The 14,274-nt window shown below is 42.5% G+C and overlaps 2 protein-coding genes across 4 annotated transcripts in view; one reads left to right on the top strand and one right to left on the bottom strand.

The window, feature by feature from the left end:
- CD96 (CD96 molecule) overlaps nt 1-14,274 on the bottom strand; it is a 79,855-nt gene that overhangs the window by 41,010 nt on the left and 24,571 nt on the right. For all 3 annotated transcript variants that reach the window (XM_074363170.1, XM_074363172.1, XM_010970763.3), the window contains exons 5-7: nt 13,818-13,873; nt 3,134-3,224; nt 1,201-1,389 (exon numbers count right to left, since the gene is read on the bottom strand). In XM_074363170.1, coding sequence (XP_074219271.1) covers nt 1,201-1,389; nt 3,134-3,224; nt 13,818-13,873 — 336 coding nt within the window. The remainder of the gene's footprint in view (nt 1-1,200; nt 1,390-3,133; nt 3,225-13,817; nt 13,874-14,274) is intronic.
- Nucleotides 6,653-9,903, top strand: ZBED2 (zinc finger BED-type containing 2). Its single transcript, XM_010970762.3, has 2 exons — nt 6,653-6,842; nt 7,084-9,903. The coding sequence occupies exon 2, from the start codon at nt 7,920-7,922 to the stop codon at nt 8,571-8,573; it is 654 nt and encodes a 217-aa protein (XP_010969064.1). The 5' UTR covers nt 6,653-6,842; nt 7,084-7,919; the 3' UTR covers nt 8,574-9,903.

Below are 14,274 nucleotides of genomic sequence, written 5' to 3'. Positions count from 1 at the left end.
GCAAATCTGTGTGAGAACCAGCCACCTTTCTACTGTTCCAAGACTGCAGCCCCCACCATGTCTAGTCCTGTAGAAAGGAGGTGCACTTATTTCTGAGGGAATTAGGCAAAGTTGAGTATGGATGTTTCATGACCATTTCCGACTGATAAAGTTCACAGAACGGTATGTTCATGCACGCGCGTGCGTGCACACACACACACACACACACACACACACACACACACACACACACACACACGAGCAGGGTTGCAGGGATGATGCTACTGTCCCGGTATCTAAGGCTCGCATTGGTGACAGGGCTGGGAGGGACCTAATACACAGACTACAGTCCTGAAACAAAGGAAACTCTTTCCCTCATAGATTATTCTGGTTTTGATAAGTAAGTTATAGACCATAATATTTCTGAAAATAGGAAGGTGGTAAAAGATGTTAACGGTCCTGCAGAGTTGTAATAATGACTTGAAAATCCGTTTAAGTTTTATAGGTGTTACTTTACTGGTACATATGCATATTTGACAGTTGTCATTACACACTTCTATTTTTTATGGGCAGTCTGTTGTCACAATATTTGTTGAGGCATTTGCTCATATCTTTTATGTAGTAAGCTTTTATTATTTGATCCGGTTCAGAGTAATGAATATTCTGGTTAATCAATGTTGTAATAAGTAGAATGACCCCACATGTGAATTTTCAAGTCACAATCATCTTCTGTGTCAGATTCTGTGCTTCAAATTTAGGGATACTAAAATCAGTATATCTCATACATGGATTATCCATTCCTAAGTATTAGAATAATATATGCTATATATAAATGAATGCTTTTAGTAACTCAGAATTAATTTTTAAGATTTTAAAAACTCTCTTGTATTAATGTTAATTTTTGTCATATGGCAGAGTAACATAAATGCTAGTTAATTAAGAGTTATTATTAATAGAATTTGAACAAGAAATTGCTGTATTCACCGGAAATTCTTGGAAACAGTAATCAGCTACTTTCTATTTGAAGAAATTCTTTTCAGTAGAGTCCCTTTAGTCAAAAAAATATTTGCTACTTTGAAATTTAATAATTTTGAGTTGTGTAGAGAGAGTTTTCAGTATATCATGGAAATAATCAGTATCCTATTTGTTTCAATTAGAAATGTTCTGAACTTACAGCAGTCTTGGCCACCCCTTGTTGACCTTATTATATAGACAACTCACCCAAGGAAAACGTGATCTTTTCTGATGAGTTATTCCACACTTTGTTTCCGGGGACTGGAGACAGAGCCATACACCAGATGGTCAAGTTGTTTAATTGGGCTGGTTTACTATCATACACATATGTCAACACAGACTTCAGTTCCAAAAATCCACCTCTGTCTTTTCTCTCTTCATTAGTAATGTGCATTTCTATGAGGCAGATAAGAACAAGGCTGGTCACCAACATTTTCTATATGAGTCATACAATGATGCCAAGGCATGGCTGGAGACAGTTTGGTTCATGGTGATGTAGGGTTTAAAGTGGTCAAACCGTAGCTTTTGCGTGGTGAGCATTTGTTTTGGCAGGCCTGGAATTAACCTGAACTGTTTTTTCAAGCTCCTGCATGACACCGATCCATGGTCAAGGTATGAAAAATGTTGATTAAAAGTGTTGCTTTACTTCTGAGCATGGGTCCAGTGGGTCTGCAGCAGGCCTTCCCAGCTCACCAGCTTTGTTTATTGATAATGGTGAGATTGATGATTGGCCCCTGGCCTGGGTGAAAGTCTGGGACGACTCTGCTGTTGAATGTGGGTATGTTGCAGGAATATACCTAAGTGACCAGTAAAATTTAAAACGACCTCAGCTGAGCATCCCTTTTGGGTCCCCCCACTTTGAGGTGCTATAAATGTGTACGTGTGATGCATATCCTTACTTTAAGGATATTGTTGCTAGACTGTATCCTTTTCCTGAAATAAGCTGTAGATTTATAAGCACTGTCACTGTGGGTCCTGTAAGCCTTCTTTAGAAATAGAAGCCTGTTTAACTGCCACTGCTTGGACCACCTTCCAGTAGCACAGATGGTGGCAGGAAATCAATGTAAAACTCTGTCACCATAGGTCTGAACTTTCTAAGCTCTCACAACTTCTTTACATTGAAGGTTCTAAATGCTAGTTCTGAAGTTACTACTTGCCAAAGTGATAACTAAATGCAGCTGTATGCTAGTAAACTTCTGGGCACACTGTCTGGCCTCACAGCTGCAAGGGTAATGGGCACATCGAATCGGGGCTTATTTAAGACAATATGTGTATAATGACTCATAATAGATACTTTCAGGGTTGCCTCCTGTCACTATTGTGGGTGAATTCTTTTAAAAGTGACCTAATAACAAAACCAGGAATGGTCTGAAAATGAATCAAGTGGATCAATATGACGATCATTCATCAACATAAACTTTAAATTTCATCAATTAAAAATATCAAGGCAGCAAGAGCTATGTGACTCAGTTCCTCTTGAAAATGTATGAGCTTTGAGGAAAAATGACTCAGGAGAAAGGAGAAGGGCTGTTGTTCCAGGTAGGAGGGGTTGGGTGGTTCCGGCAGAGGCTGCTGCGTTTATCGCCTATGGAAAATACGGCTTTGTATGTTCTCACCTGAGCTTGTCTCGATGTGTGTCCCTGCTCCAGGAACTTTTAATCCTCCTGGTGAACAGGTTCCTTGTCATGAAGCCAAGTCCTTTATGACACTCCCTCCACCCCTCCTCACCCCCACCCCATCCAGATCCTTGTAAGAAAAAGTAGAAATTGTTTGTTCATTGATTTAATGTAGTGATGCTAAGTTAATTCAACAAAATGAAATTACTAATACATATGTGTTGACTTAAAAGTGTTTGCCCTCATATAAGAGATCTGCTTTTACTAACAGTTAAAGAAAACAGTGTTTATATGTGAATTGATGACATCAACTATATTTCTGACATTCTGGGAAATGCTACCTCGCATCTCCTTGGAGGAGCCAGATGAGGTGTCAGAAAGTGACATGGGAGGCAAGATGATGTTTTTCTTGGAAGGAGAATCGTTCTTACGTGCCAAGGTCAACTTGGGCAGTGGTAACGTCTATTGTTCTTTGTTTTCTTTCTTTCTTTGCCAAACCCACTTCCATTGACTGATTTCCTTACCTTCTCTTTCACCTTGAGGGAGGCTTCTCTCTATAAACCATGTAAGATTTGCTGTGGGAAATACATTCCTCAGTGAGCAGGTAAATGTTCTCTGGGGGCAAAGACAGAACGCAGAAAGAATTATTTGCAAATTCGGAAGGAACTGGTGCCCCTTACATCTCCACCAACCCGCACATGAGGCAAACTGGCACAAAAATGAGGTTCTCCTCTTTTAACAAGGCAGCGTTTGTTCACCTTTAAGAGGTTGTGTAAAATGTGAACTGTAAGTAGGCAATCTCCTGTAGAGATGTTATAAATTAATGGCTAGAATCCTACGTCAACTTAAGAAGAATCTAGGACTACACTAATGTTGCAAGTCTGGACTCTGGGATCTGGAAAAGGGAAATCACATCTCCATACAGAAAGAATAAAATGGTATAAATGGAAACCAAAGAATAGAAAGAAGAAGCTGTAACAGGCAGAGAAGAATATTCTGTTCCACCAAAAGGTAAAAGAGAGCCACACTTCGGTTGTTTCCATTCTCCAAATAACATAAAGTACTATTTGTAGCAACAACTGCAGAAACCATTTAATATAAAAACCTCTCTTTTGACTTGTAAAGAGTCTTCCTAATTAATTTTTATTTTATCATCTTGACAATCCTATAGGGAACGTAAGACACTCCTCATTATTGCCACTTGACAGATGGGGAAACCAAGGCACAGAATCACAGAATGGTAAATGGGAGTGGAATGTTGTTGAGGGCATCAGTTAGAAGTGTTACCTCAATCCCAGTCTGAGATATTTTCTAGAAATAAGAAAAAAGTAGAACAGATAGCTTATGTTACAAAACCAGAAAGCTCAGAGGTGGGGTAGCTATATTTTATTTCCACCATTGTGTTTGTTCCTTGTGAGATGGTGGTTTCTTCAAGAGACTGGTGAAAATATCCAATAAGATTTATTGGATCTTTGTTATTTTATCTGAGACACTGTAAAACTATAATCCCATTTATAGTTACTTGTTTTCTCATCAAGAGACGTGTATCTTACATATGACCAGCCCTAGTTCTTAGTTCTCAAATATCTTCCACAATTGAGTAATATATTAGTTAACTAGTAAAGGACAATAAACTATATTTAATGCTTGGGGTGCCAATTTCCCCACAAAGCTTTGCCCACAGGGTCTGGTCCTGAGCAGTACTGAGAAACCAAATGTAAGGATACTAAGTCACATTTTCCTGGTGAGAGCCCACTGAGGTGCCATTTAACATCCCTCAGTACATCACTGCAAAATCCCAGAGGAAATCATGAGACTTTCAGAAGAGGTTATCTATTATATCCAAAATGGTAGGTAGCAAACACTGCAGCCTCCAGTTTTCCCACTCATTCAACATTTGACAATGGCAACACAGGCATGTGACAGGAATGCAGATTCATGAAATTATGCCACTTTCTGTCCTAGAAAATCAAAAGTGAAACCAAGTCCCCTCAAATATATTCTTATTAAGTAAAGGAAAGAGAATTCAGTTATTTTATCCAATAATATGCCAAAGATCAATGTTTATCTTCAGGTGGTCCATGAAGGGATGTAAAAGTTACAGGAAAAATTTTTTTGAAATGTTGTAAAGGTGTGTATTAATGCCACTACCTTTAACTGCTCTCATGATTTATTTTCCCCATGCTCAGCCACCCCACCAAAAGATGATGACATGGTAATATCAAGAACAAGTAGGGGTTCCATTATTTTATAAAGGCAATTGGCTCCCTGTAGAAATTTCTTGTCACCCTAATAAAAATGTTAAAAAGCTTTAACTCTTGTAGATTTTTCTGAATTCAGATTTTATGGAAAAACTCAGATGTCATATATTCTATACCATCTCCAGACAGTGTTCCAAGGCTTTGTTTAGGGATATGGTCCTGGTCCTGAAACTCCTCTAGTCTCTAAACTTGAAAAGCTGCAGACTAAAGTAGTTCACATTGAAGTCAAACATGTTATGAAACGTCAGGCAGTACGGTTTTGCTGAGCAGGCAGAGCTGTCTTTATTTGGGAACTCCCAAATGATTAAGAAGAGAAACACGTTAAATTTGAAAAAAACATGATGTCAATATGCACAAGAGTCTACGTGCACATGCGTACAACTGCACACGCACACACGTTCCTCTGCTGAGAAGTCAAAATCACCCACTCACTCATTGTGGACCTGCTACATTCATGAGACAAGCCAATTAATTGGTTTCTCTAACACATTATTCTAAGTACATATGGAATAAGTGAGCAGTAGCACAAAGAATTATGCAGTAAGTGTCAAAAAGTTTGGACATTCTGTGGGAGAGAAGAGAAGGGTGAAATCTGGGAATAATGCATAGAACAGAATTGTACTTCGTGGGCAGGGAAGAGCTGGGCCTGGATTCTACAGGTGGTCTGTGGTGGAGAGTGGCGGGGGATTCACAAAGATGGACAGATGGAAAGGCTCATGGGCTTAACTATGAGCGGGCGATGTTGTCCTGGAAGCAGAGGTTGGAGCACGATGAGGTTGGTGAGTCAGGAAAAACGAACCCAAGTCTGGCTGTGAGACTGGTCATTTTGTTATTTCTGTAGGTGAAAGACTGCACTGGGGACCATTTGCAAGTTACCTCATTCTAAGTTGGCTCAAGTTTGGACAGAATCTTTTCCAAAGGGCTTTTCACTGAATCAGTTTGAAAATACTAACTTTTCAGTATAGAAAGAGAAATCTTTAAAAAAAACAAAAAGAGTTTCCCTGTTTGTTTCCCAGCTCCTCATTTCTATTTGGAGTCTCCCCACACCCATACACTTATTTTTCATTTGAAATTTAAGTTTCAGTCTCCACATGCTTTCTACTCTATCATTTCTATATTTTCTCCTATAACTCAAGGTTTTTTCTTCCATAGATAACCTTCTTCAAAAAATGCCTGTCTCTTCTTGGTAGGTTTTCCTTCCTAAACATTTATATATGTATAAATGTGTATACACATACATTTATGAATCAAAAATGTATATGTACATATAATGTCTATGTATATACATTAAGTTGTGATTACCCCTTTATTTAACTCCAAATGAGAGTAGAAGCCAACAGATTTTGGCTTTTCCAATTCTAGTTACATAATATAATAAAAAGCAATCCCAAGTCTGTTTCTCAGTTTGCTGTATTTCTCTAAATTAAGGGGGTAAAATTCTTTTACTTAATTTCCCCTTTTCCTCAAGTTCTTTGCCTTTTCTACTGATTATATTTACAACATCAATAGTTTCCAACTAAAAATGAAACTCATGGTCTAACAATTGGACAAAATACTTGATACCACAGATGTCCTTGAGGAATGTGCTTTCTTTGCCCATATTTCACGCTTTCCCCCTCTTAAATCTCCTTCTTTGCTTGAGAGACCAGATGATCTAGTCCTCTGGAAACAGAACTAAGACTTGTAGGCACTTGACTTACTGTTTCACTGCATGACTTTTGCCAGGGACATCTTTTTTCCACGGTGGAGAGGGGCGGAGAAAAGGTCTGCATTTGTGTCTAGAGGTTGCAGAAAAGCCCCACAGGCAGGAACACGCCCACTTGGAAACACGGCTTCCCTGGAAGTGGGAGGGAACAGGAACTGGAGGGGCCCTCCTCCTGGAGGCCGGAGTCAGCTAACAGCTACCCAAGGTGGCAGGAGCTCTCACCCTGCACTGGAGCCGCCAGAGACCAGTCCGGAGCCTTGCTCGCCTGTAAGTACCCATTTGTAGCTGGCAGGGGGGGTTGTTTCCTAACTGTTCGGGGTTGCACAGCTTGACAAATAAGGCTCTCATTCACTTAAGAAATGGCCCAAGAAAGGAGAAAGAAGTCAGGCTGTTTTTAAACCGTAACATAATTTCCTACTTACTTATTTACCCTTAAAATGGGGTAAATAAGCCGAACATCTGGAGTCAGCTGCTGTCAGGAAGGTCTCATCAGCTGTTGGCTTTGCAGGTCACGGTGCCCGGGAAGGCGGTGGGCTGGCGAGCTGCTTGCCGAGGACAACTGGGCACGACCAGGTCCATGGGGATGCGCTCCACCTCTCTCCTCCCTGCTTGCCAGTTCCTCCTGCTGAAAACAGCTAAGCCTGCTGTTTGGAGTTCTTAGAATCCCAGCCCCAGAGCGACCTCCCTGGAGACAAACGGACCTCACACTGAGAACTTTATCTCCCAGACCCTGGCAGGCTCTGTAGCCTCCGGATGGCCTATTGCAACCGTTCTTAGGAAGCACGAGTCTTTCCTACATCGGCACCCGTCCAGGCTTCTACCCACTCTGAGGAAGACCCAGGGAGGCCCCAGCCCTGGGCGTCCTGAACAGCCTGAGTCCTGAGGCTGCTCCTCCTGCCTCCAAATCGCATTTTCTGGGTCTCCGTGAGCAGAGGAAGAGCCGGAGCAGCCAGGAGGAGAATCGAGAGAAAGCCTAAAATTTTCAATATTCAAAAAGCCCCTGTGGTTCTGGTTGACGCAGGGAACACCGAGTTCACTGAAGAGCCGTGTGACTGCTGTGCTGGTTTGTTTCGTCCTCTGGCCCAGCCAAGGCGGGCTCAGGCGTCCCTGGGTCATGGAGGGAGCGCAGGAGAGCCTCGCAGGCCATTTTGCTTGGCTCTGACTCACCCTGACTCTCCGCTGAAGCAGAAAGGAGGAAACATCACACTACCAGGTGTGGCCAGCCTTTGGCCATTATTGTGAATCCTCAGGAGTTACCACAGTCCCTTCCCGAGTACACATTTAGCCTTCGTTGTGGTTCAACTCAGACTTTTGGCTCCAGGAAAGCTGTAAAGAGGAGACAGGATGAGGCGGGAAGAGGAGGAGGAGGAGGCAGCCAGGACGAAGGCAAAAGGGCACTTAGAAATGAAGGAGGAGGAGGAGGTCGGTGAGACGGGAGAACCGGTTGGCCCTTTTGCCAGTGCCATGCCCACCCCAACGCCCCACAACAAGGGGACCCGGTTTTCTGAGGCCTGGGAGTACTTCCACCTGGCTCCTGCCCGCGCTGGGCACCACCCCAACCAATACGCCACCTGCCGCCTGTGTGGCAGGCAGGTGAGCCGTGGCCCTGGGGTTAACGTGGGCACCACAGCCCTGTGGAAGCATCTGAAAAGCATGCACAAAGACGAGCTGGAGAAGAGTGGCCATGGTCAGGCCGGGCAGCGCCAGGACCCCAGGCTTCAGGGGCCCCAGCTCCCCGTGGGCCTTGAGGGGGACTGGGCCAGGCTCCTGGAGCAGGTGGGCACCCTGGCTTTATGGGCCAGCCAAAGAGAAAAGGAGGTGCTTAGGAGGGAGAGGGCAGTGGAGTGGCGGGAGAGGGCTGTGGAGAGGAGAGAGCGAGCCCTGGAGGAGGTGGAAAGGGCCATCTTGGAGATGAAGCGCAAGATGAGGGCTGAGAAGGAGTCCTGCCAGAGGGACAAAGAGCAGCCTGCAGCAGCGCACCCCTTCCATTTCGTTTAAATGGGGTTGGGGGAATCTAGTCCGAAAAGCCTGACTTTAGACTCCTAGCAAAGAGCCATTTTAGTTCCAGCTTAAGTATATAGCAAAGTGGGTTAGAAGGATTTTGTTTCTAGGAGAAAGAGAGCATAGTATTGGTTAATCTCAGCCGGTCTGAACTGGCCAAATGCTTATCTATACGGTTCCTACAGCTGTACTGACCAAAACTTTAAAATATACTAACTAAAGAGAAATGTTGTTTTGCCACCACGGGTCTGTGAGTCGCCTGGGGGCAGATTGTACCGGCCCGTCAGCACTGATGAGTGAACATAACAGGATTTGTGCCTAGCACTTCGTTTGTGGGGAGCTGACGGTTTTGACGGTTGAGGTTAGTTGGGTAGCCAAAATGCGCCGGTGTGACCCGCTCACTCTTCAGACCCTACCATGAGCAGAGCTTAAGCTTTCTAGGACAGAGGTGTTTGCACACATGCTGGTGTTGATTTGAGAACTGGATACAAAGCTTGTTCTGTGGGGCTCAGCGCTGTAGGGACAAAGGAGCTTGAGCCCAAGATCTCCAGATGCTTCCAGTGCGTATATTTCTGTCATTACTGCAGTGCTCACATTAAAGCTGTTTCATTGGTACAACCTGTTTGAATCTTGTAAGTCTTGCCAACAATCAAACACGTAAGTAATTCATGCAGAATCAGCACAGGGAGAATTAAAGACTTTTCAACTCCCTTGAATTAAACATTAAGAACAGAGGATATAAAAATTTGTTCATAAATATTTTAAAACATAAGTTGATTCCCTATTAAGCTCTGTTAAAGAAGGAGTTTGTGAGGAAGAGATGAAAAAGCTCAGAAAGAAAAAGAAAAAGGTGGAGAGATGGGGTAAATGGGAGAAATAAAGAACAGAGGAAGAAAAGTGAAAAAGTAAAAGGAGCAGAGAGGAAATGTGAAGATAAGAGGGGACAGCCCCTTAGGAAAAATTCACCACGGAAAGGTAAGAGACCTTGACTGTCTGGGAGAGTGAAGGACACAGAACATTTTCTTAGCTTCTGAGGTCAATTTTAATGAGTTAAGCTGCTTTTGTTTTTGTCCCTGTAGACCATACAAATCGCTCATTCATTTGAGCAGTAGGCTTCAGCTTATATTCCTGTCTTTAAAACACTAACTGCATGCCAATGCATTGTTCTCAGATTTTTTTTTCTTTAAAGCTGTTCATCTTTAAATATTCAGAGATGCTTTGAAGAAAGGGACTCAGTAGTCCATATGGAGGGAAAAATTCCCTGGGCTGCTGAGGACATGCTTAAAATGTTAACTCGGGAAAAGAATAAAACCAAACTGGAAATTGCTCTGGCCTTTGTGCTGAAGCTGACTTGTTTTGGATGATTCCCGTGGAACCTAATATTTATTTATTTTCAAACTGGGTTGGGAGTGGGGAGGAGGGGAGGGTGAGGAAGATCAGAGGAGATAAAGACAGCATCTCATCTTGTAGATAGCCCAAGTACTTTCAGGCACGTATCTCCCTGAAAGCAGACAGGATCCTGGTATAACAACGGCGCTGTGCCTTGTGCGGTCCTCACCTCCGTGGCTCCTTTTTATTGCTTGTTCTCAGACACATCAGCAGCACTAACAGCCAGATCTGTCCTCACTGTGAGCTGTTTGTGGAACAGACACAAGTCCAAACACCAGGCTTGTGAAAAACCTGGGCTGCACTGCAGTCCCATGATCCCCCTTTTTTCTGGAAACATGCCTGCTAGAAAAGATTTCACTTCCCTTGTGGTTCCCTCACAGGGGTGTGGTGCCCCTTGTAGGGCCCTCTCCATCTGTGTGAAAGCTCAGGGGCTCACCACTGCAAATGACGAGGCCACTGGGATTCACACGGCTGGAGATTTGGACTCAGAGCCTTATTGCGCCACAAAATATGCTGCAGAAAAAGAGGCTGCAATACCTAATACACACACACACACACACACACACACACACACACACACACACACACACACGGCAGGGGGGATGGAACTTAAGAAGGTTAGGGAATTCACAAAAACTCAGACTTTGCAAAACCAAAATTAAATAAACAGAAATAATCAAATTCTGTAAATAGCGACTGGAGCTGTCCTGCTGAACTCTGACATGGGGTTTTAGGTCATGGCATCTGTTTTCCATGGTTCTTGTTATTTGAGCCTCTCATCCTAGTTAGACATTTCAGCCCCATCTGCTTTTGTTTCCTATGTTTCATGTGAGGTAGTTTTCTTTGGACTTTTTTCCTCTAAATTTTGTCAAACATAATAAAGTTAAGAGAGTGACAAGGAGCTGATGGAGTGAAAGCACAGGCAGTGGAAAGGAAGCACGTGGCTCTGGGAAGGACTGTGCTGTGGCGCTTTCCTGGATGTCTCGCGTGCCTTCCTCTGCTGTATCATCAGAGTGGGGCACGGCGGCTGGAGGCCGCGACTGAGGGGCTTTCTGGCCCAGCATCTTTGCTCCACTGCAACAACCTGCCACATGGGGGCCTGGGGCTTAGGGTAAATAAAGACTCCCTTTCCACTGAGCTGTGGGAGCGAGGCTGCACGCCACGTCGGAGCCCCGGCAAAGCCAAACCCTCGGAAACATGCAACAACATGACATCCAAAGGGGTGATACTCTCCTTGGACATCCCTAGCGTGTCTAAGCCTGAAAGGCATCACTGTTAGAATGGTTTGGGGAGGTTTTCTATTCTACGGGGAAACTAACCATAAGCTTTGCAACTTTAATTAATGATGTTGGAAGACACAGTTCCCAGCTGATCAAATCCCTATTGTCCTAACACTAAGGGCTTGGTGCAGTGAATATATATGTAGCCCCTAGTAGGCATCCAATATGTGCATGTTGACTTGGTTAATTTCTAAGGGATGAAGGGAGGTAATTCTAAGGGATTACCGTTACTGAACACTTATGGTTGCCAGATGGTAGATACTTTGCCTACAGTATCTCATTTGATCCTTATGTCACCATTGTGAGGTTGAGCTCACTGTCCCTGTTCACTGATGAGGAAGCTAAGAAGCTGAGGTCCAGGGCTCAGAGTTAATAGTGACGGAGGAGAATTCAGACCCAGGTCTATCAGATTCTATAATCTATATTCTGTTTTTTCATTATCCACCCCCACCCCATTTCCTAGAATCAATCACATAATAGATTTATGAATATACATGCAGAGAAAGGAATAAGTGACAGAGTGAGTGAATGATAAATAGTGGGGAGGGAAAAAAACATTTCTGAGACATCAGTGATGAGCTATGTACTCCACCACTGTGCATAAATTTAATTCATCTAAGAGCCCTGTGGATTATTTATCATGATCCCAGTTTTAGAGATGAGTTAGTTGGGACTCATAGAGCTTAACTACTTGATGAGGCTAAGTAACTATTAAGTGGTTAAACTGGGATTTGATCTTAGTTCCATCTGCCCCTGAAGCATGATGTCCTTTCGTCATGCCCTCCTGCTGGGATATGGGCGTGCTGAGTTCTCATCCCAGCTCTGCCCTTTGTGAGTGGCTCGGCCAGTGGTTTAGACTTTCCAGGCCCCGGATTCTCATCTGTGAAATGACAAACGCTCTACCTACTTCAGAGGCTTATTGTGGGAATACTACATGGTAAAAGTATGCAAAGGTGCTTTGAAGAGTTAATAAATTATTCAAAATACAGTGCGGATTATACGACTATCAGAGTGAGAAATTACTAATGTTTGGCAAGGTCTTAAAAGATCCACAGACAAGCTGTGTCCTGTAGCTGGTTATGAGGAGTTGGTGAGAGATTATTCACTAATTCCCCAGGAAGGAAAGTTCCCTGGTTTTACTAGTCAGAGCCTAGGGAAGCATGGGTACAGAAGAGGAAATCTGATGATACAGAAAACAAAATCCTTTAAAAAAAAAAAAACCCCAAAAAACTGGAATTCTTGGATCCAATCCTGTGGTTCTCTATCTGGACTGAGTCCATATGACCTGTAAATACTGGCCCAAGAACCTACCAAAAATCCTTACAAGAAACAAAAGTACCTTCCAAACATTATATCATTAGAATATTTGTTTCATTTAAACTGTTGAAAAGAAGTCCACTAATAAACTTGAAAATTAATTGTGCCAGAAAAAACCCTGAAATCTTTCCTATGTACTCAGGATGTAACAATTAATCCAGGAAACTAATACATAAAATCAACAAAAGATACAAGGACCTGAATAATGCATATATACACTCATGTAAAACCACACCACAGAGTCTGAGCTGTGATTTGTATGCAGCCGTCAAATTACATGACTGATACTCAGTGAAAATATGACCAGAAATCATAAATTATTTAATGTTCTTGGGGCTAGAAGAAACTAGAATATGAGTTTAATTTTTTCTCATCCCACATAATAGGAAATGTTTGAGAATTAATGAGAATCTTTATTCCACTTGCAGTTTTGAAAAGTTTGAATGAAGTCACAATGTCACAAGACAACTGAACAACACACATAATAGTAATAACAACAAAAATGCTTATTGAGCACGTAATATATAGCAAACAATATACTAAGAACTTTTCATACATTATTTTGTTTCATTCTTAAAAACAACAACTGCAGATTACTCTCCTTAACCCCTTTCAGATAGATGGGAAAACTGACTACAAAGGTGTGAAGTAAGTAGTCTCAGGTCACAGCCAGCAAGAGGAAGAGCCAGGACACGAGCCCAGATCCCAGAGGCTAGAGGCTGGGAACTACCTACAGGAAACTGAAGCCAGAGGGCCTATTCTAATTTCCTTTTTCTCCTGCTCTTCCTCCTACTCCCTAAGAAACAGCCAGGGTTCTAAAGAAGTTCAGAAGGCACATTTTCTCTTGTCACTTAAAAATAAAAACATTGGGAAAGCTGGTATAGGAAATGAATTAGAACAAATTAAATGTCAGCTTAGCAAAAAACCTCATTCTTACACCAGGATTCACACTGCTTTCTGCCCCACTTTTCCTACACTATAGGCTTCAATTTTTATTAAACAGACATTTAAACAACTGAGATAATTTTTCCAGGAAATTTAAGAACTAAGGATCACAAGATCACATGTTCTGAGAGCCCTAAGTCAGAAAATAAGGATTCCTATTGGGATTCTACAATCAACTCAGCGTTCCTTCATTCCCCCCCAGACATTAATTGGAGTAAAGTCCTTTGAGACAACATTCTGGGCAAGGATGCAAACTGACATACCTTGGCACATTATGCTGTAGATTTTCAAAAGCTTTAATGTGACTTACCTCTCCGAAGACATCCATGGAATTATTTTCCACAATCATGGGGGTTTCTGGCTTAGCTTAATGGCAAATAAAACACAGTTAGTTATATGGCACTGAATGCTACTCTACCTGGTCACTAGTGTGTGTGTGTGTGTGTGTGTGTGTGTGTGTGTGTGTGTGTGTGTGTGTGAAAAATTCATAACTCATCAAATATTTATTAAACTCCCACTACATGCCAAGAATACACTAGATGCCTAGGAAACAGAGGTGAACAGATCATATTCATCATCCTCAAGAAACTTACATTTTCATGAAAATACAGATGCATCAACTAGGAATTAGAATGCATGGGTGTAAGTACCGTTACTAAGGACACGTAGTATTTGAAGAAAGCTTTTAGGAGAAGCTTCCAAACCCAACCTTGCAGAATAAGAGGAGGCTTTTGAAAGAGGCAGCATCTAACTGAAACTTGACTGAT

The sequence above is a fragment of the Camelus bactrianus genome, chromosome 1 (genome assembly GCF_048773025.1).
Source record: "Camelus bactrianus isolate YW-2024 breed Bactrian camel chromosome 1, ASM4877302v1, whole genome shotgun sequence".
Classification (NCBI taxonomy): Eukaryota; Metazoa; Chordata; class Mammalia; order Artiodactyla; family Camelidae; genus Camelus; species Camelus bactrianus.
The sequence above is the reverse complement of the archived record's forward strand: the minus strand, read 5'-3'. Positions and strand labels throughout refer to the sequence as shown.